General features: G+C 39.9%; 1 protein-coding gene and 1 pseudogene across 1 annotated transcript; both read right to left on the bottom strand.

The window, feature by feature from the left end:
- Window positions 1-2,606: 2,606 nt before the first annotated feature.
- LOC119038442 (vomeronasal type-1 receptor 4-like) lies at window positions 2,607-3,627 on the bottom strand. The gene has a single exon (XM_037130937.2). The coding sequence runs from the start codon at window positions 3,546-3,548 to the stop codon at window positions 2,607-2,609; it is 942 nt and encodes a 313-aa protein (XP_036986832.2). The 5' UTR covers window positions 3,549-3,627.
- A 12,419-nt stretch (window positions 3,628-16,046) lies between these two features.
- Window positions 16,047-17,074, bottom strand: LOC119038444 (vomeronasal type-1 receptor 4-like; annotated as a pseudogene).
- Window positions 17,075-25,327: the final 8,253 nt, after the last annotated feature.

Here is a 25,327-nt window from a genome sequence, read left to right as displayed (position 1 = left end):
CACCAAAAACAAGGCATGAGAAACACAAAACATAAAGAGTTAACATGATATAATGTCCCATGTAAAGTGCAAAATAGGCCCCAGTAACCTGTGCTATGAGATGTCAGAACTGTGCTTAACCTGAGAAAGAGTCACACAGAAGGAGCATAGGAGTCTTTGGATGGTGACAACATTCTACTTCCTGATCCAGGTAGAGTACAGGAGTGTTTTATAGTGTCCTTATACTGTAAAGTTGAAGTTCAACAGTAGTAAATAGAATGACAGTATGATTAGCTTTTAAGCATATGCTGAAGTTACTAGGTAGAAACTAACAAATAATCACTAAGCAAACATCAAAGGTAATAAGTCAATTAAAATGTATAATTAGGCCCTGGCTGGCATGGCTCACTGGATTGAGCGCAGGTCCTCGAACCACACGATCTCAGTTCGATTCCCAGTAAGGGAGCATGCCTGGGTTGCAGGCCAGTTCCCGGTAGGAGGCTCACGAGAGGCAACCACACACTGATGTTTCTCTCCTTCTCTCCTTCCCTTCCTCTCTAAAGATTAAATAAATAAAGTCTTTTTAAAAATGTATAATAAGCTCTGGCTGGCGTAGCTCAGTGGATTGAGCATGGGCTGTGAACCAAAGGGATGGAAGTTTGATTCCCAGTTAGGGCACATGCCTGGTTGAAAACCAGGTCCCCTGTGGGGTCCACGTGAGAGGCAACCACACATTGATATTTCTCTCTCTCTTTCTCTCCCTCCCTTCCCCTCTCTAACAATAAATAAATAACATCTTTTTTAAAAAGATCAACTTTGCTTATTAAAAATGTATAATTATAGACAATTATAGTATATATAAATTAGAATATTGCAAAAATTAGTAGAAAAAATTAACATATAAAGTAAATGTAAATAAAGTTAGAGTGAATAAACTCTATTGATACCCAAATGTATTTTTATATTAAACTTAGGTAGACTAATCCCTGTTTCAAATACAAACAGATGTTTACAATATTTATGTTTTTTCAAGAGATGCAACCATACAAAATTCAAAACCACATTTTATTGAATTTTAATAGAGAAAAGCACTCCAATACACACATCTGAAAACACATTTTAAATTTGTCATGATTGTATTAGTACTATTTTAAATTTGTTAATGTATTACTTTCAATATTGATTAGAGAATAAGAAGCACAACTGGCTGTATATGTATATAACATACCTATGCACAGATCACACACAAACATGTATGTTTGTCTATGCTCTCACACACCATTGTACATAGGTGTTTCTATGGTTTTCCATATTCTCTATTCTTAGTTATTTGGGGCATGATTTAAGCGTTTCATATTTGCAAAATATATGGGTTTCATTCATGGTACAAGGCTCCACATGTGTGAGAATAAGGTCAAAATCATTCTTTTGTTTCTCAATTGCTGAATCTATAAGTGTATAACAACTTCACAATGTAAACATAGAGAAAGATATATAAAATCTCTTAAGAAACTGAGAAAATGTTAACTTTCCTTCTTAAAAATGAAGGAAGCACAGACTCCACATACACAGAATGGATTCTTGACTTTCCTTTCAATGGACCTGGCTATAGTGTTCCAGATAAAGGAAGTCCCTGTGATGAACTAGTGTCATCAGAGAGACAAGAGTGTGCACCTACAGACCCCCTTCTGCCAACATTCCCAAATCCTTTTCACAAAAGAAATACCTACCTTCTGTGGGTTGCAATTCCATTCAATTCACATCTTTTAAAATGGTCACACTCACCTGGTGTGGTCAAAAAATCAGCTACCATTAATTTTATCCTGGCTGGTAGAGTTCAATGGATTGAGCATGGGCCTGAGAACCAAAGGGTCACTGTTTCACCTATCAGTCAGGGCACATGCCTGGGTTGTGGGCCAGGTCTCCAGTAGGGGGCATGTGAGAGGCAACCACACATTGATGTTTCTCTCCCTCCCTTTTTCCTGCCCTTCCCCTCACCCTCAAAATAAATAAATAACATCTTTCAAAAATGAATAAAGTATCATTTGATGCTGTCATCGCCCCACTCCAGTTAAATCTGTCCATTTCTGCCTCAAATTTGTTGAACATCCTTCATAACATTCTATTTCAGATAAACAGACCACTGCCTCTCCAGGGGTGTCTGTACAAGGTCAGAACAGGATGCCACAGGCTTTCCTCACAGACTGAATTCCCTCCAGCACTGCTGTCTTTAGCTCAGTAGTGACTTGCCACATGCTGATCTTCATCCTCATTTGTTTAACTTTTCTTACAAGTGCATGACTTGCACATTTCTGGACCTGTACTGGGATACATTGAATTTACATATTGGAAGACTTCTCCAGAATATCCAGATGTTTCAGGGCCTGATGTTTATATTGCATCCATTCTGAATTCCTCCATGGCAAACATGAGGAAACTTCTATCAAAGAAGTATTTACAAAGCAGTTATATAATACGTCATCGCATTTACTATTATAACATTGTTGACTTTGACAATACTAACCATGTCCTATGTCCCAGTCCCTTGTAAGGCACTCCTAATAGTATTTAGGATGCTGAGGAGGATGAGTGAATTACCAAATGAACACTGTGCATGTACATACAATTTACATATTTCTCCTACGATGACAGAAGTTTGCATTCCTTTTCCAGGTGAAGCTGAATCTGGAGATATTGGAGTCACGGCCCAGGATCAGAAAGGGACTGACACTTGGGAAACTCAGAGACAGTACTGCATTGGTGCTCAAAATGAACCAGCTTGGATTCTTTAAAATAGATAAAAGAATACGAAAGATGGAAGAAAGGGTGTTCAAAAAGACAAAGGTGCTCACCAGAAGAAGAATAGTTTTGGTAGCTCTGGACTCTGGGGAGGACCGGGAAAAGATGGAGGTCCTGTGAATGTGTTGGACCCTCTGCTTGTGCCTGTGCAGGATGAAGACCATGGAGCCACTGGCCCAGAGCACGATCAGGAAACATACAACATCAGGGGATGCTATCAAGGCTGCATATAGGAAGTCTCTGGTTGCATCATGACGAACAGAGGAACAGTATTCAAAATGTTTTCTATTTGTGATGTTTCTGTTGATCAATTTGCTAGACAGGAACACAAGATAAACTACATTTATCAACATTTGCAGGATCCAATACATAAAAATTGTAGGGACAATGTATTTTGGGGCTTTATGTTTAAGGTTTGCCCACCTGGAGTTCATGGGGCTGATGGTGATGGCCTGAAAGGAGCTCAAGAGGCAGGTGGTACCAATGGACACACCCCTGCCCACTTCACGCAAATAAGCCAAAAGTTTGCATCTAATATCACTATAAACATTATACCACCCAAAAGATAATATGCTATAGGGAAACCCACTGTAAAGCAAAACGGAAAAGTTGGCCACAATCAGGTTGTTGACAATAAAATCCATGGGCTTCAGCCTGTAGCCAGTGAAGTAAAGGAAGAGATAATGGTAAAGAAGAAAGGAATTCCCCACAACTCCAGTTAGAGTCTGTAGTAAGCAGACCATTCCTATTGCCAAATTCCTGATGGACATCCTGTCTGTTCTCAGTGACTGATATCTTCTTCTGACCTAGAGAGAACCCTGCATGGGAAAGTAAGGCATAAGCCACACATACCACATTAGCTGAACTCCAATATTTTCTACTTCCCAACAGTTTTCCCTAAAACACTGACTTCAAATTTTGTTTTTCTGCCATCTAGTGGCTTGCAAGGGATGAATGTGTAACCATTAAAGAACACTCAAAATATGAGACATTGGTATCAAGGCCACACATGAAATCACCTCTTTATACCTTACAAGCCCACCAGGACAGCTAAATATTACGAAGGCCACAGAAATGGTCATTAGTCTATATTACAGGAAATAATTACAATGACATGAGTAACCAAAACTATGCAACACCAAAATCTGATGCCTAAAAAACACTGTATGGAACAATACAATTATTAGTAATTTTAGATCATATACATATATTGATTAAGATGTGGGTGAAATTAAATAATTAACAGTAATGTTATATTTGTGTTAAAATATTAAAATATGAGACATGCAAAATGAATGGTAATATATAACACTGTGTATTATAAACCAACACACTTTTTCTGGATTGGTATTATAATTTTAAAAGTAGAAATATTGCAAGATACATCTGAACCTGAAGGTGATGCATAAATTTTATTCAGTTATATTTTTCTTAAATGCTACCTCCCAAACTTTAAAAGGAAATAATCTCTTCATAATCAATAAAGACACGATGATTAAATGACTTAAGCCCAATACACACCCTGAGTTAAAGAAAACAGGTGTGCTTCAGCAAATGCTCTCAGACACACTTTCTGCAGTGAGATTATTCCAAAGATGAAAAATACTGGCGATATTACAATACCCCTCTAAAACGGTGCAAATTATTTCTGTGATGCCTGTAAATCCTGCTCACCAGAAATTGATTTGAAATCTGCAGCCCTTGAGCACATTAAAAAGCAGGATTCCTGATCACTGGATAAAACACAGCTTTAACTGTGAGAGGACCACACTACAGCACATCAGGAGCCACTGGAAACAGGAGCAGGTCTAGGATGCACATCTCTTTACCAGCCCAGCTCAAGCCTCAGAATTCCTCACCCTTTGCTGTGGCTTTGGGGCTGGACCAAGTTAACTCTCAGAAGATCCCCTTTGTCCACTATCATCACTTACCCAAACTCTTATTATATAATGCATTCCCTTACAGTCTCCAACTCTCAAATTAATTAAGAAAAATGCCACCGACTTCTGCTGCTGCCTGGACGCTGGACTCATCGTGAAGTCAGCACTGTCAGTACCTGGGGCAGGCAGCCGGACCCTGAGATATCAGTTGTGATTCAGTGATCTCATCTCCCTTATGAACTGTAATTATCATTTCACCAGTAGCAGCATTGGCACTGACAGGCTTGGGAGCTGGGAGTATTTCTCTAAACTTTCTTTCTACTTGCTAATTACCAAGAACAACTCTAAGTTCCCAGCCAGCATCTCTTAGGAGACTACTGAAGTGTTTGTGACAGGCTCTTTTCTTCCATGATCCCTGGAGCAGACAGGGTCTCCCATGGAGGACAGACAGCAGGGAGTGCTGATGTCTGACCCCTGAGAGACACTGTGAATCTGGTATCTCACTGGACATTCTGCTCCATTAAGAAGTTCTATCCAAAGTGAATCTTTTCCCAATCTTACAAATGAGTTACACCATTGTGGATGTATGGAGCAAAGGAATCAATGAGGTAGATTTAAAAAGAGGGTCAGTAACAGGAAAAACACACTGTGAATAATACACATTAGATGTTGCTATACTGAGTGGCTCAAAGACAATATCAACTTATAGAAAATTTTTGCGATAAAATATACGTTACCCCCCAGGGATGCCCAATAGTATCAAAAGCAGAGGCAGAACAATATCCACAGAAGATAGAACATTCTAATAATCCCTCCCATACAAGACACCAGGATCACACAGTGTCACAGGGAGATTCTTCCACTGCCAATTACTTAATTCAACATCACTGAATGGTAAACATCTTTCTCTAAACTTACCTTTTTGCAAAATTTTCAGTAAGAAACTCCTTGCTTTTTAAATGAAGAAATATATTTCTCATGGGCAAAAAGAAAAACATATAAATTACAAGTTGAGTTTCATTCTCTAGATTTTTCTACACACAAATCAATTTTTTTTATCCAAGTTCACTATTGATACCCTCATTATGAAGTCATTTTTTAGAGCTGTTATCATGGATAACCCATCCTACACACACTCACACAAGCAGAGTTCTTTACACACAGATGCAAACACACACATGCATGCACTTTCACTGTATTATAGTCACATTTAATTATACATATACACAAATATGCTGACATTAATGCACACACTGAACATATGAAGGTTTACACTCACATATATAAATCTTCTAGTACACACGCTCATCTAAACTCACAATTGCTCTCTTACATAACATCAAATTCACCATGCATGTGTATACCACAATAATATCATCTGTTACAGAAGACTTGTATAACTTCAGACTTCTGAATGCCTAAAAAAGGATGGAAATCTCCCTATTCTTTATAGAATTTTGAACCCTGCAACAATCACATGGGAAATATCTATTATAATGCACAGCACTTAAAATGTGCTCTGAGCATTGCCACCTTATGTCAAGAAGCATGCTAGAAAACTGGGAGTTTGGGAGAGTTTCAGTGTGTGGGTACTTATGGAAACTCCTTTGTAGGTCACTGTCTGCCTTTCTCTTGCTTTTAAGTTTCTCCCTTTATCTTTACCCTTTGGCATTTTATTTATGAGGGGTCTTGGTGGCATCTTCATTGTGTCCAACTTGTCTGGGACTCTCTGTGCTTCCTGGACTTGTATGTCTGTTTCCTTAACCAAACTGGGAAAGTTTTCTTTCATTATTTTTTCAAATTAGTTTTTAATTTCTTGCTCTTCCTCTTCTCCTTTTGGAAACCCTATCATTTGGAGGCTGGAATGTTTGGAGGTATCGTAGAAGTTCCTGAGCCTCTCCTCATTTTTTAAAATTCTTGTTTCTTTCTTTTGTTCTGGTGGAATGTTTATCTCTTTGTCTAGTACTAAATTGTTGGATGAATTCCAGAATCTTTCCCCTCTGTGTTCGTTTCCCATGGATTATTCTTTATCTCACTTAGTGTAACCTTTACTTCTAACCTTTATTTTCTTTTTCTATACTCAAGAAGTTCTCTGAGCACCCTGATAATCCGCGTTTTGAACTCTGCATCTGATAGGTTGGCTATATCAATTTTGCTTATTCTTTTTTCTGGGGCTTTGCTCTGTTCTTTCCTTTGGACCATGTTTCTTTTTCTCCTCAATTTAGCAGCCTCCCTGTGTTTCTTTCTGTGTAGGTAGAGCTGTTTTTACTATGTTTTAGTGTCATGGCCTATGTAGAAAAAGCACATGTAAATTCTACGGGATGAAGCCTTAAATAATTGCCAGGGCAGGGAACCCCTTCACCACTTTGTGTCTCTGTGGGGAAGGCTCTGAGAGTGGACAATGCTGCCACCTGCCTTCTGGCCAGCACTTGCCCTGTTTCCACTCACGTCACCCCCATCCCATGTGTGACTGGCACCCTTCTATCTCCTGTCACAGTGGTGAATCCCCAGTGGGTGGCCCTATACATGTTCTAAGACCATGCTGGCCCTTCAACCAGTCAAAATCTGGCAGTGACTTCTGCCACCCCAAAACCCCACAGGTTTTTGCACCCAAAGGTAATGGTGATCTGTCTTCTCAATGATGGAACTCTGGGCTGTGTGGTATGGTCTGGGGCTGGTATCACCCACTCCCAGGGCACACTTCCCATCCATTCTGCCAGTGTAGCCCTCACCTCTCTGCCCATCTTCATGATTCTGCCACTCCTACCCATCTGGATGAATGTGGCTTCGTTAAATCTTTGGTTGTCAGACTTCCATACCCCTTGAATTTCTGACAGTTCTGGGTGTTACTATTTTTGAGATCTGGTTGTAATTCTTTCTACAGTTGCATGAGGAGGTGAAGTGTGTTTACCTATGCCTCCATCTTCAATGGAAGTCAGATATTGGTAGAATATAATGTTCCAAGTGAGACTACTGAAAATGAAGATGGAACTATTGAATAGAACAAACATGGGCAAGACTGTAAAATGGTACAGGACACCTAGAGAGCTGAAGAGGACAGTGGGCATGAGTGAGGCCAGGAGCCAAGGAGCAAGGATGTAAAATTATATAATTGCATGTCATGACAGCAGCATGTGGTTTGGGTTCCTGAGGTGTTGATAATGCCTGAAAGTTGAGAAATATGGCACAGAAGACACAGAGCATGGGATGAGATACTGCAATGGGGCATAGTAAGGCAAGAGGAAGAAGGCCATGAAAAAGAAACTTTTGCAGACATGACAGAAGCTGAGGAGGGTTAGACTGACATCCCTAGAATATGGTCATGGGGGGTTGGAGGTCAAAAAAATAAAAAGGCACAGGTGGAGAGTACAATACTGAAATATAAATGGGTTGGATGGAGGTCAGACAATGTTGGAGTTTTGGTAGATGTCTGAAGGTCACATTGTGAAGTACCAATTGCAGCCCTGAAGCTGGAACTTTAAAATAAGATGATCAATGTGGAGCTCTCATGCTAATGAAAAATGCACATACCTTAGTGGATGACAGAGACTACTTTCTACCAAAAAATGCTGGGCAACCCCAACCAGCTGAGTGCCAAGTGCTCTGGCAAGGGTGATTGGTCCATCCAAAGGAAGTGGCAGTTTGGGGCAACTGTTGTTGCCCTGGAAAGCATGCTTCTCTCTTTAGTCATCACTGCCAGAAATTGACCCCAGGTTGGCCACCACCTCTTCTGTGCATCATGGACCAACACCTGGCTCTCTAACTCCCCCAGGCTCCCTACCCACTACCCTCTCTGGCCTAGCCTCCTCCTCTGGGGAAGAGACAGTTAGGCTTTAGGACTGCCAGGAAGATGAACAAGAAGGCAGAGGTCACACAGGGAGAAACTGAGGCAGGGCCTGACCCCCCCCCCCCCAACCAGTACAGAAGGAAAGGCTCTTCATTTTTCCAAATGCAATATTCATCACCTGCCAACACAACCCTGGGTTAGTTCTCAAAAGCAGACTGCCTCAGATCTCCCTTCAAAGGGGCTAGGAGAAGCCCTACAACCATTTGGAAGAAGAGTCACAACAAAACCTGGAGGTGGGTGGCAGAAGCCAGATGAGCTCTAGAATTGTGCATGTGAAACTTGTATAATTTTGTTAACCAGGGTCACCCCAATAAATTCAATGAAAAGGAAAAATAGATCAGCTGGATGTAGGTGTCTTCTAGTCTGCTCCCAGTATCAACATCTGAGTCTCAACCTACTTACTGTCCAAGCTCCCTAGGTCTCCAAAGCTCTAGGCTCATGTGTCTCTACAGACATATACTCACCTTCCCCACAAACAAAAAATACAAAAACGTGACCTTAACTTAAACCTGAAATCTGAACCAGAAAATCCCCTTTCTTCATTCTACCCTCCCCAAGCCCCCACCAGCATCCCAGTTCCTTGTAAATCTGCATTCTGGCCAAGAGACTGTGTTCACTGACTCACACCTACCACTCCAATTCTTAATCACTGAGCTGCACAGCATCACCCACCCAACAGCAAACCCCAACAGCTGGAACCTCAGTCATTACGTTCTTCATATTCTTCCACCACAGGGCTGATTACCAAAGCCAAACTCCACAGTGGCCAAACCCAGATTCCCCAGAAAGGCCCTTCTCCCGCCTCACAGACCCCCAGTCCACAGACGCATACAGGCGCCGACCCACTTGCTGCTGGGCTTCTCAAGACTCTGGGCAGCTGCAAAAGGCTCAACACTATTCCAAACCGATTCACCTCGCAGTGCCCTGGCCCTCAAGTCCCCTTGTGGGCTGTGGCTAGGGACTCTTCAGAATGTTGGACATTCTGGGCGTGGGTGTGGCTCTAGGACTTCACCTGACCACACCCACCTCCCCAAACCCAGACCCCTAATGGCCAACGGCACATCAGCCTTTCCCTGCAGCCAAAGGAAAATTTAAATCCCTTTCTGGACTCATGTCAGGGAGTCTGAATTCCCACCCACAGTGCTCTAGGGTTCCCTTTGGCTATACATTTTCTTGAGGGAAGTGTCAGCATATTGTTTTGAGTGCGGAGTTGTGATTCTCTGTGCACTATGGATAGTCAACAATATTTACTTTATATTTGCACTGTTGCATAATGAGCAAACTGTTCAGATACTGGTACACTATTTTGTGTACTGCTGGTCCTGATCGGAAACATTTTCTTACATTGTTACTTGCTTTTTAAACTTTGTTGAGCCACTAAAATAAAATCTGCTTATAGCACAATTTGCCTCAAATCCATTCCAAGTTGTGTATTTGTTTTCTGCAAACAACAAAAAAGTCCCCATAGGGCAGAGATTATATTGCATATGGTTCATGCATTGAAATTTGATAGCTTATCAGAAAAAACAGAATTGTCTATCCACAGATACCAAAAATCAGTTCTGGATGAATTGCTGATCTCAGTTTTAACGCTCTACAGTTTTTTTCAAAAGGGAAATATTTCTGTAGTCTTACAGTAAGAAAATCATTCTTTTTCAAAATAGATTTTATTTCTTAAGCCAGGCGATGAAAGACAAATACTATATGATCTCACCTTTAACAGGAACCTAAACAACAAAACAAACAAGCAAGCAAAATATAACCAAAGACACTGAAACAGAGAACAGGGGGACAGGAGGGAAAGGGGAGGGAATTTCAGGGGAAAAGGGGAAGGATTCACAGGAACTAGTATAAAGGACACATGGACAACAACTAAGGGGGTTGGAAATGGGAGGGAGGTGGGGAGCACTGGCAGGGGTGGGCTGGGATGGGAGTAAAAGACAGAAAACGGTACTTGAACAAAAATTAAAAACATTAATTTAAAGAAAAGATTTTATTTCTTAATTTTTAGAGAGAGGGGAAGGGAGGGAGGAAGAGAGGGAAAGAAACATCAATGTATGAGAGAAACATCAATCAGTTGCCTCTCCAGTACCACCATCCAGGGACCTGGCCAGTAACCAGTTTGTGGGACCATGCCTAACTCACTGAACCACACCAGTCAGAGCAGAAAATAATTCTTAAACAGAATAATTATTATTTTGAAAAGGAGATATCAAGTTATGTTAAAATTAAAACTTTTTTCATCAATACACAAAGAGACACAAATAAACACAGACAAGTGTGCAGAGAAAGAAAAAGCATGAGAATACCAAGAAAAAAATTATGTCAACAGATATATAGAACTATAACTCAAAAAGAGAAAGACAGCCCTGGCTGGTATAGCTCAGTGGATTGAGTACAGGCCTGTGAAGCAAAGGGTCACCAGTTCAATTCCTATTCAGGGCACATGCCTGGGTTGCAGGCCAGGTCCCCAGTACGGGATACGAGAGGCAACCACACATTCAGCTTTCTCTCTCTCTCTTTCTCCTTCCCTATCCCTCTCTCTAAAAATAAATAAATATATAAAATATTTTTTAAAAAGACAAAACAATTAAAAATGGACAAAATAACAAGTACTTCAAAATAATGTTGCCGAGTGTCTAATAAGTATGTGAAGTAAGTTCAAATTTTACAATAATCAAAAAATGCACCCTGGCTGGTGTAGCTCAGTGGATTGAGTGTGGGCCTGCGAACCAGAGTATTGCAGTTCAATTCCCAGTCAGGGCACATGTCTGGGTTGCAGGCCAGTTCCCAGCAGGGGACCCACGAGAGGCAACCATACATTAATATTTCTCTCCCTATCTCCTTCCCTTCCCCTGTAAAGATAAATAAATGAAATTAAAAGCACTACTTGGTATCTTCACAAACAAAACAGAAGTCTAAAATGAAAATGAAGTAAAATTAGAAGTGTTGACAAGGATGTGAATAACCAAAAATGTCTTACACTGCTATGTGATGTAGAAACTGATACAAATATTTCCAAACCTCTCTGGCATTACCTCATAGAGCTGAGAGATGTAACTGTCACCCAACAATTATTGAGCACATAAATCGCCTACAGAAATGTGTTACTGTGTTACCAAACAGGACCCTAACTTATATACCAGAATTATTCTTAATAGTCCAAAACTGAAAACCACCCATAAGCCAATGAATAGAAAATTGATTGTTTTATATTTACAAAATAGAATCCTACAGAACAATGCAATGGAAGGATCAATACCAACATGCAGCAATCAATACAGTGACAATATAAGATATGACAGACACTGAACATAGTAAGAGTTAGTGCTCTGTAATTGCCTTTGTATGAAGTGCAAAACAGGAAGTGACAGGTGCTTTGACATTGCTTATCCTGAGGAGGAATGAGAGTGCAAAGAGGATGCTTGAGGGTCTGACAATATTCTATATATTTTGTAGATTTTACTTACATATTTTTAGAGAGAGGGGAAGGAAGGGAAAATCAGTGGGAGAGAAACATCAATTGGAGAGAGAGATATCGTTTGATCCCTCACCTCTCTCCTCTCATATGTGCCCCCAACTGGGGACCAAATTTGCAACCCGGACATTACCTTCTCCTCTGCAAAGGATGCCCAGGTACACAGTACAGTTCATTCTATGATCTGTAGTTCAGCTCTGCTCTTATGACTTGTGCGTGATTCTTTAAACTTTTAAAATATATATCACAAATATTAGGAATGGGATTTGGTGAATATATTAGGGTTGTAATGTCCTCATATTGTAAAGCTGGCATTTAGTAGGACTAAAGGAAATGACACTGTGTAATTAACTTTTTATTTTTTTAGTTCAATCTTGATTGTATTTTTCCATTGCCCTTTAGTCCCCTTAGGGCCCCCCCATCCCCGAAGCAATCACCACACTGTTGTCCATGTTGCTGAGGACAACAACAGCAATTTATTCTCCTTTATTCTCAATCCCTCCTTTATTCTCAATCCCTCCACTGCTTAGGAACTAACAAATAATGAGTATGCAACTTTCCAAGAAAAGGTGTTCATTATCATTTAGAATTATAATGTGGAATTAAAATATGCAACTATTTTAAAATTGGTTTAAAAAGAAATTAACATAGATAATATATGGAAATAATCTATTAATGCCAAAATGTATAAAACATATTAAATTTAAGTAGACAAATTACTCCTTAAAAACCATTTTTTACTATGATCATATATATATTTTCAAGGGATATGGCTAAAGAATTAAATGTCTATGTAATTGCAAAAATTGACTACAATGGCAACACATTAAGTTACAAATGGTGTATGAATTGTCATTATTGTAATTAGAACAATTTTAATTTCTTATTGATGTACAAATTTCCAATATACTGAGTGACTTTATATGTGTACATATATATATATACACACACACAGGCATATGTACACATGTACATATACAGAATAACTGTGTGTATATCTCTGTAAAACTTGTTCTTCTTTGATGTATGAATTGCAGTGTTTCACATAAGCTAATAATACAGGTTTTTTTAAGTTGTGCCACAAATTTCAATAATGTATCTATTAGGTCCACATAATTTCTTTCTTTTACAATATCTTGAATTTCAAAACTTTTTAAATATTTTATTGGTTATGCCATTACAGTGTCCCATTCCCCCCCTTCATTCACCTCCACCCTGCACACTCCCTCTCACCCACATTCCCCCCCTTTAGTTCATGTCCATGTGTCGTAGTTCTTTAGCTTCTACATTTCCCACTACTCTATCCCCTTTCCTGTGTATTTTCTCCCCACTGTCTATGCTACTTACTCTCTTTTCCCCCCTCTCTCCTCCTCCCAATCCCCTGTTGCTAACCCTCCATGTGATCTCCATTTCTGTGGCTCTGTTCCTATTTTAGCTGTCTGCTTAGTTTCCTTTTGTTTTAAGTGTGATTGTTAATAACTGTGAGTTTGCTGGTCTTTCACTGTTCATCTTTTTTATCTTCTTTTTCTTAGATAAGTCCCTTTAACATTTCATATAATAAGGGTTTGGTGATGATGAACTCCTTGAATGTGACCTTATCTGAGAAGCACTTTATCTGCTCTTCCATTCTAAATGAAAGCTTTGCTGGATAGAGCAATCTTGGATGGAGGTCCTTGCCTTTCATGATTTAGAGTACTTCTTTCTAGCCTCTTCTTGCCAGTAAGGTCTCTTTTGAGAAATCAGCTGACAGTCTGATGGAAACTCCTTTGTAGCGACTGTCCCCTTATCTCTTGCTGCCTCTAGAATTCTCTCCTTCTTTTTAATCTTGGCTACTGTAATTATGATGTGCCTTGGTATGACTCTCCTTGGGTCCACCTTCTTTGGGACTCTCTAGGCTTCCTGGACTTTCTGGAAATCTATTTCCTTTGCCAGATTGGGGAAGTTCTCCTTTATTATTTGTTCAAATAACTTTTCCACTTGTTGCTCTTTCTGTTCTCATTCTGGCACCCCTATGATTCAGATGTTGGAATGTTTAAACATGTCCTGGAGGTTCCTAAGCCTCTCCTCATTTTTTTGAATTCTTATTTCTTCAATATTTTCTGTTTGGTTGTTTCTTTCTTCCTTCTGGTCCACTTCATTGATTTGAGTCCCAGTTTTCTTTCCATTACTATTGGTTACCTGTGCAGTTTCCTTCATTTCATTTGGGTAGCCTTCATTTTTTTCATCTAATTTTCAACCAAAATCAACCAGTTCTGTGAGCATCCTGATCAACAGTGTTTTGAACTGTGCATCTGATAGGTTGGCTATCACTTGGTTGCTTAAAAATATTGGCTCTGGGGCTTTAATTTGTTCTTGTGTTTGAGTCATAAGTTTTTGGTCAGGTTGTGCCTGTTAGGTATGAGGGGCGGATCCTTAGGTGTTCACCAGGGCCAGTTAACCCAGTTGCTGGATTGTGACACTGTATGTGAGGGCAGGGTCAGAGAGGGGACAATGGTGTTTGGTTTGCTTTCTCTTTTAGGCCCCTGTGCCACTTCCAACAAGCAAATTGGGCCCCTCTGATGCTGGTTCCCGGGTGGGTGGACTTGTGTACTCTCTAGGACCCTGTTGGTCTCTCCAACAAACTCTCCTGTGAGGCTGGGAGTCTCTCCTGGTACCTCAACCCCCACAAGTGTTTGAAATTGAGCTTTTAGTTTTTCTTTGGAAAGAAAACCATGCAGACCATGCATGGTTTGCATGGTCTATCTCACTGCCCCTTTTTGCCTGGTTTATCTGCACACAAATGTGTGACTGCAGTCAGCCAGCCAGCCACCGTGCTCACCTCACTAGATTTTCCTGTTGCCACCCCACACCCAGGGACTGCCAGCTGTTGCCTATGCATCCAGGTCTGGCACCAACCGCCGTTTCCTGCAGGGATCCCTCCCTGCCAGCTGTCTATTCTGCCCCTCTTACTAGTCTGGATGAATGGTTGTTGGACTTTGGTACAGGTGAATTTTCTGTCTGTTCTGGTTGTGGCTTTGTTTCTAAATCTCTCTTGTCCTTAATTTTGGTTGTGGGAGGAAGCACAGTGTTCCTACCTACATCTCCATCTTTGCCAGAAGTCTGAATTCCAAAACTTTCTATCAGCTTCAAAATGCACATACAGAGAATACTATATAAAACCCTCTTCTAAGATTGAGGAAATATACACTTTGTTTCTTGAAAATCAAAGACCCATGAACTCCACATACACAGAATGCATTCTTGTCTTTCCTTACTAATGGCTTTGCATACACTCCTCCTAAGTTAATAGAAGTCCACACCATGAACTAGTGTCCTCACTTTAGAGACAGGAGTGTGAAACTCCACACCAAACCTTTGACCAAAAGCCCAGACTTTCTTCACACACATAAAACAATTGCTTTCTGCAGGTCTCACTCCATGCAATGCACATCTTTTGAAATTGTTGCACTCATCTCATGTAGTTTCAACATCAGCTAAAATATCATCTTTTGCCTTCCTTTGACCCGTCCAATTAAATATGGCCATACCTACCTGAATATGTGTGAGCAAGCCATTCCTTCATAACATCATATTTCAAATAAATGTCCACTGCCTCTCCAGCGTTGTCAGGCACAAGAGCATATCTGGCTCCCACAAGCTTTCCTTGGGTACTGAATTTCACTCCAGTATCAGTGGCTTCAGCTTCAGCAGACAATGCGACCTGCTGTTCCATCTTTGTGTACTTTTCCTACAATTCCCTGACTTCTTCTTCCTTGAAAACATAGTTTGATAGACTCAAACTACATACTGAAAGACTTCTCCATAACATCCAGAGAATTACAGGGCCTAATGTTTATATTGCATCCATTCTGAAATCCTTCATGGCAAATATGAAAAAACTTCAACCAAAGAAGTATTTACAAGGCAGTTATATATCATTACATTTACTATTATAACATTGTTGACTTTGAAGATGCTCACCATGTCCTGTGCACTAGTCCCATGTACAGCAGTCCTAATGATACTTAGGATGCTGAGGAGGTTGAGTGAATTACCAAATGAACACTGAGCACATACATACAATTTACATATTTCTCCTAAAATGAAAGAACTTTGCATTCCTTATCCAAGCAAAGCTGAGTCTGGAGACATTGAAATCATGACTCATAACCAGCAAGAAACTGACAGTTGGGAAACACAGAGAGATTACTGAACTGATGTTCAAGATTTCCCAGTTCAGATTATTAAAAATGCTTTAAAATAATATGAAAGATGGAGGAAAGGGTGTTAAAAAAGACAAAGGTGCTCACCAGGAGAAGGATGGTCTTGGTAGCTCTGCACTCAGGGGAAGATTGTGAGGTGATGTGAGGCCTGCAAATGTGTTTGACCCTCTGCTTGTGTCTGTGCAGGATGAAGACCATGGAGCCACTGACCCAGAGTGTGAGAAGGAAACATACAAGATCAGGGGATGCTATCAATGCTTCATATAATGAGTCCCTTGTTTTATCATGACGAACAGCTGAACACTATCCAAAAATTTTTCTATTTGTGATGTTCTTGTTGCTCAAATAGCTAAACATAAACATAGAGAAAACAGCACTTACCAACATTTGCAGGACCTAGTACAAAAACATTGTAGGGACAATGTGCTTTGAAACTTTCACTTTAAGCCCTGCCCACCTGGAGTTCATGGGGCTGATGGTGATGGCTTGGATGATGCTCAGGAGGCAGGTGGTACCAATGGACACACCTCTGCCCACTGCATATGAATAGGGAACAAATTTACATCCAAAATCACTGACATGGCAATTCCACACAAAACATGATATTGTAAAGTGGATTCCACTAGAGAGCAGAACCAAGGTGTTGGCCACCATCAGGTTCCTGACAATAAAATCTGTCTGCCTCAGCCTGCACCCAGTGAAATAAAGGAAGAGATAATGGTAAAGCAGAGATAAATTCCCCAGGACACCAACTGTAGTCTGTAGTAAAAGCATCATTCCAGCTGCCAAGACCCTGGTGATCAACTCATCACTTCTCAGTGACCTATATTTTCTTCTGGCCCAAACAGAACCCTGCATGAAAATATGAAGCAGAAGTCACATGTATCATGTCAGCTGAACTACACTTTTCTCCACTTATCAACAGTGTTTTTAAACATTTGCTTTATTTATGTTTAGAAAGGGGAAGGGAGGAAAAAAGAGAAGAAGAGAAACATCAATGTTTCGTTGCCTCTCATGTGGCCCCAACTGGAGACCTGGCCCACAATCAAGGCATGTGCCCTGAGTGGGAATCTAACTGGTGATGATTTGGTTCACTGCCTGCACCCAATCCTCTGACTTACACCAACCAGGGCTAACTTATCAACAGTTTTTAATGAAATATTGACAGAGTTCCTTTGCTATTTAGTGACTTTTTTTTTTTGCACTTTGTTTTACTGGCTTCTAAGAGTTGAATGTGTAACTATTCAAGAGCACTTTCAAAATACGACTCATTGCTATCAAGGCCACACATGAAATAACTTCTTTATCCCTCACAAGTTCACAAGGCCAGCTAAATATTAGATGACCACAGAAAGCTCATTAGATTATACTACAGGAACAAAAGTACAATGATATGAGTCACAACAACTATGGGACAGGAAACTTGGATATGTGGTAAACAGTGTGTGGTACAATAAAAAAATTAGTATTTTCAGATCATATACCTATTTACTAAGATCTAAGTTAACTAAAATAACAGTAATGCTACATTTGCATTCAAAATACAAAAGTACAAGACACATGAAAAATGAATCATAAAACATTCATTTTTAATGATGTAATGTTTCTGGATTGGTTATTATATTTAAAGAAGCAGAAATAGCACAAGCTACAGCTGAGCCTAAAGGTAATGACTGAAATTTATAAACTTTAAAAAAAATGCTTCCTTAACTTTAAGTCACAATAGTCTCATCATAATCAACAGAGACTACAATGATGAAATCTATTAAGCCCAATATACACCCAGAGTTAGAGAAAAGTTTCGACTGCAGGAAAAGCTGTGAGACACACTTTCTGCACAGGGTCAGATGACTCCTACAGATTGAAAAGCATGGAGGTATTAGAGTGCCCCTTTACAAATCTAATCATTATGTCTGCATTTTCTGGAAATTTCTCTGAGTAGAGATTGACTTTGAACTCCAGCTCTTAAGTACATTAAAAGTCAGGGATCATGATTGTTATACAGAACGGAACCATGTCTGTGAGAACTGCACTACATCACACCAGAAGCCATCAGGGATTAAAGCAGTCTAGGACCCATCTCTTGTTAACTGCTCAACTAAAACCTCAGGTACTTTTTCCCCTTGTCTTTATGGCTTTGGTGCTAGACCAAGTTCACTCACATAAGATCCCTTAACGCAGTATGTTTACTTACCCGAACTCCTGATGCAATACTTTCTCTTATAGTCTATACATCTCAGGGTGATAAAGAGAAAACCCACTGACTTCTTCCTGCTGCCTGGACACTGGCTCATTGTGAAGTCAGTGCTGTCAGGGATACATGTAACAGGGAGGCGTCCAGACCCTGAGATATGGGTTGTGATTTGGGAGAGCTCACCTCCCCTCTGAACTGCAATTATCACTTCACCTATAGCAGCAATGACACTGACAGGCTTGGGAGCTGAGTATATTTATGAAATGTTTCTGTCCAGTTGCTAATTACCAAGAACAACCCCAAGTTTTCACTAGCAACTCTTAGGAGACTATTTGAGTGTTTGTGAGAAGCTCTTTCTTTCCATAACCTCAGGAGTAGTCAGGATCTCTATGCAGGACAGAGAGCAGGAAGTGCTGAGTTCTGACCCCTGAGGGATAAGGGCAAGTATGCATGTCTCACTGGACACTCTTCTCCATTGGGAAGTTCTACCCAAAGTGAGTTCTTACCTAGTCTTCTTACAAATGAACAGCAGCATTGTTGACATTTGGAGCAAAGAAATGAACTGAGTTAAACTATCTGAGAAAGATTTAATGAGAGAAACAAGTAACAAGGAAAACACAGTGTCACTAAGGTCCATTGGATATCATTGTCCTCACTTGCTCAAGTCAATGTCCACTTATATAGAAATTTTGTGGGAAAGTAAGCACTATCCATATTGACTCTCAATAGTGATCTGAAGCAGAGGCAGAACAACATCCATAGAAAAAAGGCAGAAGCTTCTAAAAAAAAACCTCTTTCCAATAGAGCGTTAGGGTCACACAGTTTCACAGGTAGAATTCTTTCATTTTTGTAAATTTCTGAAAATCCATTGCCACATACTAAATTCAAAACCATCAAATGGTCAACACAGTCCTTTGCACTTGCTTTTTTGCAAAATTTTCTGGAAAAATCATGATTGTTTTTTCCATTAAATATAGTTCTCATGAGCCAAAATACTAATATAAATTTTAAGTTGAATTTAATTTTTTAGGCTTTTCTACATACAACTCAACTCTTTAATCCAAGTTCATTATGCAATTGCCCTCATTATTGAGTCAGTTGTTACAGCCATTATAGTGGACAATGCATTTTACACACACGCACACACACACACACACCCCAACTCATTTACACACGGATACACACACATGAATGCATATTCACTCAAATATAGTTGCACAAATACCTATACACATACAAAATCATGACCCACACAATTTCAAGTACACATGCACAATTATTAATGCACACACCAAACATGAAAATTTATACCCATATCTATAAATATTCAAAAATACACACATTTGCCCATGCTCATAATTACTCGCTGCATAAAATCAGTCACCATGCACGTGTATATCTCAATAACATGATCCCATACAGAAGAATTGTTATAGCTCAAGACTTCTAGCTGCTTAAGTAGAGGTGGCATTCTTCCTACTCTTTATAGTTGCTTAACCCTGCAACAATCACAAGGGCCGTATTTATTACAATGCACAGCACTTAAAATGTGCTGTGAGCATTGCAAACATATCAAGATGAATGCTCTGAAACTGGGATTTTGGAAGAGTTTCAGTGTGTGAATATGTGACAGGTCAGAGTAAGACTAGGCCATAAAGCAAAGGGAAAGCAGGGATAAAAAATGCTGTTACAGAGAGCAAGGGAGGAGGGATAGGGTTACAGAGAGTGCAGGCACAGAAAAAAGATATAAAGCAAATGTGTTTAACATTGGTTCAGTATTAAAGAGCAATGATGAAGGAAAATTGCAAGTGGACAGAGTGTGGAGGGAGTTAAGGTAGGAAAGACACCAGGATCAGAGGAGATCATGGGGCAGAGAGTCATGGAAACAAAAGTTCTAATGGGAATGAGAAGTTAATGGGCTATAGTGAGAAAAGGTCAATTGTGCAATGAACATAGCATGGCCCTCACTGGTGTGTCTCAATGAGTTCAGGGTCATCCTGCAAACCAAAAGGTCATTGGTTTGATTCCCAGTCAGGACACGTGTTGTCTTAATTGGGGGAGTTTGAGAAGCAATGGACTGATGCTTCTTTCCCTCTCTTTCTCCCACCCTTCGTCTCTCTCTAAGAGTAAGTAAAGATACTCTTAAAAAATCAAAATATGTAAATCTTAAAAAAACATAGTGTGGAAAGAGGGAAATAAGTTAGGGTGGGCCATTCTTGACAGTAGATAACAGTCCAAATCAGATAGAGTGTTGGAAAAGGAGGTGGAACTGGGAGTGATAACAGGCATGGCCAAGAAGGCAAAATGGACACAACACAATGAGGCAGCTGAAGGGCACAGTGGGCCTGAGTGAGACCAGGAGTAGGAGTGTGAGACTACATAACTGGATGTAATGGGTGCAGGGTGTGGTTTGTGTTCCTGGGGGCCTTAATGATGTCTGAAAGCTGAGGGATGGGGCACAGAAGACACAGGCCATGTCATGAGATATTGGAATGGGGCATAGTTAGAAGGCAACAGGAAGGAAGCCATGGACAATGGACTTTGCAGAGGTGACAAAAGTTGAGTAGGGTTAGACTGAGGTCCTGAGAATAGTGGTCATGGAGGGTTGGATGTGAAAAAGGTCACAGGGCAAAGGTGGAGCGTGCAATATTGAAATTTAAAAAGGTCGGCTGAACATCAGAAAACAGGTAGAATTTTAGTAGATGTCTGAAGGTCAGAGTGAGAACAGATGAGGATGTATCAGTGAAAATTGAGGTGGATGATTTGGTATGATGGAGGTGGCAGAGAACACACTGGAGGCCACTAACAGAATCCCCCATTAATCTATTCTCTCACGTACGAAGAAATCACAACAGTCATGCATGGTCGATTTTTAATTGAAATATATTTGACTTGTTACATAAATTTAAGGTGTACAAAATGTTGATTTGACACATTTAGAAATTGTAATATGATTACCACTGCAGTGATAACCCCTCTATCAAACTACATAGTATTATTTATTTTTTGTGCTTGGAATTAGAACATAGACCCGTAGCAAGTCTGATGATGATGATACAATATTGGTGTCAATATTCAGTGTAGTGTGCATTAGAACTCCAGAACCTATTTGTCTAGAAGTTTCAAGTTAAACAACATGTTTTATTCTGCAAACTCCATTTCTCTGGCAACCAGTACTTTACTTGCTACTTTTATGCTCTGGCTATTTCAGATTTCACATATAAGTGACATCAGAGAGGATCTGTCCTTCTCTATCCAAATTAGTTAGCACAATGACCTCAAAGTCCATCCATGATAATACAAATGGCAAAATTTCCTTCTTTTTCATGAGTGAAAAATAATCCATTATGTATCTCATATCTTCTTTACCCATTAGTGTTTTGAGACACTTAGGTTGTTACCATATTTGGCTTTTGTAAATAATGCTTCAGTGAACATAGAGGTACACATGCCTGTTTAATAATGTGTTTCATTTCCTATGGTTTTAAAAATCATGCTCAGATAACATGCCAGTAAATACCTTTTAAAGTGAATTAAAAGACAGTATGCACTGTCTGGGTAGCTCAGTTGGTTAGAGTGCCATCTAGATACACGAAGGTTGCGGGTTTGATCCCAGGTCAACCAATGAATGCATAAATGAGTAAAACAACACATCCTTCTCTCTATGCCTGTCATTCACTCTCTCCCTCCCCTTTTCTTATTTTCTGAAAAAATCAACAAATTATTTTAAAAGATTGAATCAACAGTAAAGAACAGCAGATACAAATTGGGTTGAATAACACTCAGCAGTATTTTTCCTTTTTTTTCTCAGGGTACTGTGCACAGGATCAAACACACAGGGTCTGACAGGAGAGACTGTTGACTACCATCCACTGTTCAGAGTTGGAAAGTGGTATCAGTCCATCCCTTTGAAAGGCTTGATGATGTACTGAAACACTTTAGTGCTACAAGGATTTTTAAGTCCCAAGGGAGATGTGATGTAAACAGCTTTTTAATTGTGGAATTTCTAAAATATAACACTTAATTTTTACCTTGGTGTGCTCTTCTGTTCTGAGATTGGTAAACTTCAGCATAAAAAAACATCATAAAACAACTACAAATTTTAAGGACATAGTGACCCTTGGTCTTTATATAAAAATCATCATAAGAATTCAACTTACACTTTTGTAGAATAAAAATATTTTTCATTGCAACAGATTAACTGTTCTCATAATACTATAGGCCAATTTCCAACCACGAGTGGGACTTAAGTTGAGTGCTCATGTTATTTTACATGGTATAGGACTTTTGCAGTTAAAATTAATGTTACTAATCAGCTGCACTTCAAATGAGCAGACTGTCCTCAGTGATCTGGTGGATGCCACATATTATAAAAGCAAAAGGAAAAAGACAATTAGACACTACAGAAGAGGACAGAGTTTAATTATGACAGAAATTCCACATTATTTACTTTTGAAGATGAGATATGGGTGGGCACACAAAGAAATTATAAGAAGAAAATAAATTCTGCCTGAATTTTTAAAATTCTGAATGTGGATTCTTCCTCAGAGTTTTTAGATTGAGCCCAGACTGTCACATGCAGGGTTGTGACAACCTAATCAAAGGACTTTGTGGTGTGAAAACGTAACAAAAGATGTTCCTTCACTGAGTTCAGTATATCTGCCCCAGAATTCCAGTCAACTGTCATTGGTAAAGATGTCTCCAAATATGGTCAGGTTGTATCAGCCACCTTCAGTGGCAGAGAAGCAATGACACCTGCACAGGGCTGTGGAGACTGAGGCCTTTAACAAACAGCATGTCATTAATATAATGGAAATGGTGTGTACCAGAAGTTAGTCCTACTTGATCGAAACCCTCATTTAGCTTCTGGTGACAAGAGATAGGCTAGGATTTCCTGCTAACATTTGCCTCCCTGACTTCTCCTGACCAGAATAATCCCCTTTGAAACTTATGGGATGGGGATACATAGGCATGTCACACATGATTTCTATTATATTCTAATGTAGAAAAGTAGGATGCTGCCTTTACACAAGGAATTCTGCTATGCTCTGTGTATTCCCTGAAAAATCCTACATGGAAACACACCACCTGGGGTGATGATATTAGGAGCTGGAGCCTTGTGAACATAACAAAGAGAGTTTTCTCATTCAGAAGAAGTCCCTCACCTGACCATGCTGCATCCTCACTTCAGACTTCTGGCCTCCAGAAATGTGAGATAGAAATTGTTGTTCACCAGGCACTCTGGGGAGGGGTGTTATAGCAGCCTTATCGGAATGACATGGGCTTCACTTACTTCACCAAATAAGCATTACTCAGCCAAGGGGAATAATCAGGCTATTTATTCATGGAGGGCTCACACACTGTCGATCCTCATTGCCAAGACTGTAAAAATATACAAAACATGTACATTTTTCTCCATTTACAAACAAACAACTCACACTGCCAATTCCAAGGATGCTGAACAAGACATGAGATTCCTGGGACTGAGACAAAGACATTATTATTCATGGCCAGCAGTGAGCAAGAGTTTCATGTTCACATCTAGTCTAAGTGCTTCTAAATGCCCCACAAGGCAATGCAAAGGTCTAGGTGGATGCTGCACACACAGCAGCTTTGCAACACAGCTGGAGAGCACGGAGTTTAATAAACTCCAATCTTTTTTTTATGTGGCCTCTAAGTACACATGCCCAAATACTATGCTGATGGTAGGTATATAAATTTATTGTATAAGTCAGGAAATGTATCTGCTTTCTCTACAAGAAAGACACCACTGCCATCTTCCAAGGTGATTATCAAAAATCCTTGCAAAATACTCCAGAACAGAAGCTGACACAATAGGTGAAAAGAATTTGAGACCATCACAAATAAATATTTCCTAATACAATGAACATTTACCCTTAGAATGTGCAAATATTGAGTAAAAAAATCTAATGAACGTTTTTCACATCAAAATTGCCATTTGATGAATGGTGCTAGGGAATTGTTAAAAACTGAAGAAGGCAGGAAAAACATAGATTTACCAGGAGACATCAAAGAAAAGACAGTTACAAAAGGCAAGTGGCATTAACCTGGTGAGGAATGAGAGTGAGTGCAAAAGGAGAGAAAAAAATACATCCCAGTGTCTGAATGAATGACAATTTCTTAGCTTGTAAGAAAATCATACACTTCCAGTCAAGATGGAGGGTAGGAAGACATTCTTCACCTCCTTGTACAACCTTAGAAAGAAGAAAAACCAGATCTCAAAAACAAATAACACCCAGAACCATCAGAAAATTGAGCTGTATGGAAGCCTGACAACCAAGGATTTAAAGATATCACATTCCACCAGACTGGGAGGAGAGATGGTGTGGCACAGCAGCAGCAGAACACATGGTCCCACCTTCATGTTTGGTGGATAAAAGTTTGAAGAAATACCCTGGGAGCAAGAGATCTCAGCTCCAAGCCAGACTGCACTGGCCAGGACTCCAGCAGTGGGAACATAAACCCCTATTACCTCTGGCTGTAAAAACCAGTGGGCGTTGAGGCAGTGGAAGAAACTGCTACATTTTCACTGCTTAAAGGGCATACATGGACTCAGAACATACCCAACACCAGGGAAGCAGCTGGAGGGGTGCTAATTGCATATGGGAAGTTGGTGAAGTGACTGAAAACAGGGCAAGCAATGGCCAGACCTCTGGACAACAGGCAGTGGCAGGGTCCCCTCTCCACCCCCAGCCAAAGCAGAGCCACAGAGAGGAGAAGCAGGTTGCCCTAGCCTGGTAATTAACTAAGGCTCCACCCCATACAATTTACAGGTGCCTTGGCTACATAGGTCATGATACTAAGACAGGTAGTAAAAGTAGCTCTACCTAATATACAAAAATAGGCAGATTGCCAAATTGAGGAGGTAAAGAAATATGACTGAAGTGAAAGAACAGAACAAAAGCCCAGAGAAAGAATGAAATGAAA

Source organism: Artibeus jamaicensis, unplaced genomic scaffold (genome assembly GCF_021234435.1).
Source record: "Artibeus jamaicensis isolate MK-2021 breed Jamaican fruit bat unplaced genomic scaffold, CSHL_Jam_final scaffold_804, whole genome shotgun sequence".
Taxonomy (NCBI): domain Eukaryota; kingdom Metazoa; phylum Chordata; class Mammalia; order Chiroptera; family Phyllostomidae; genus Artibeus; species Artibeus jamaicensis.
This window is presented reverse-complemented; position numbering and strand designations above follow the sequence as displayed.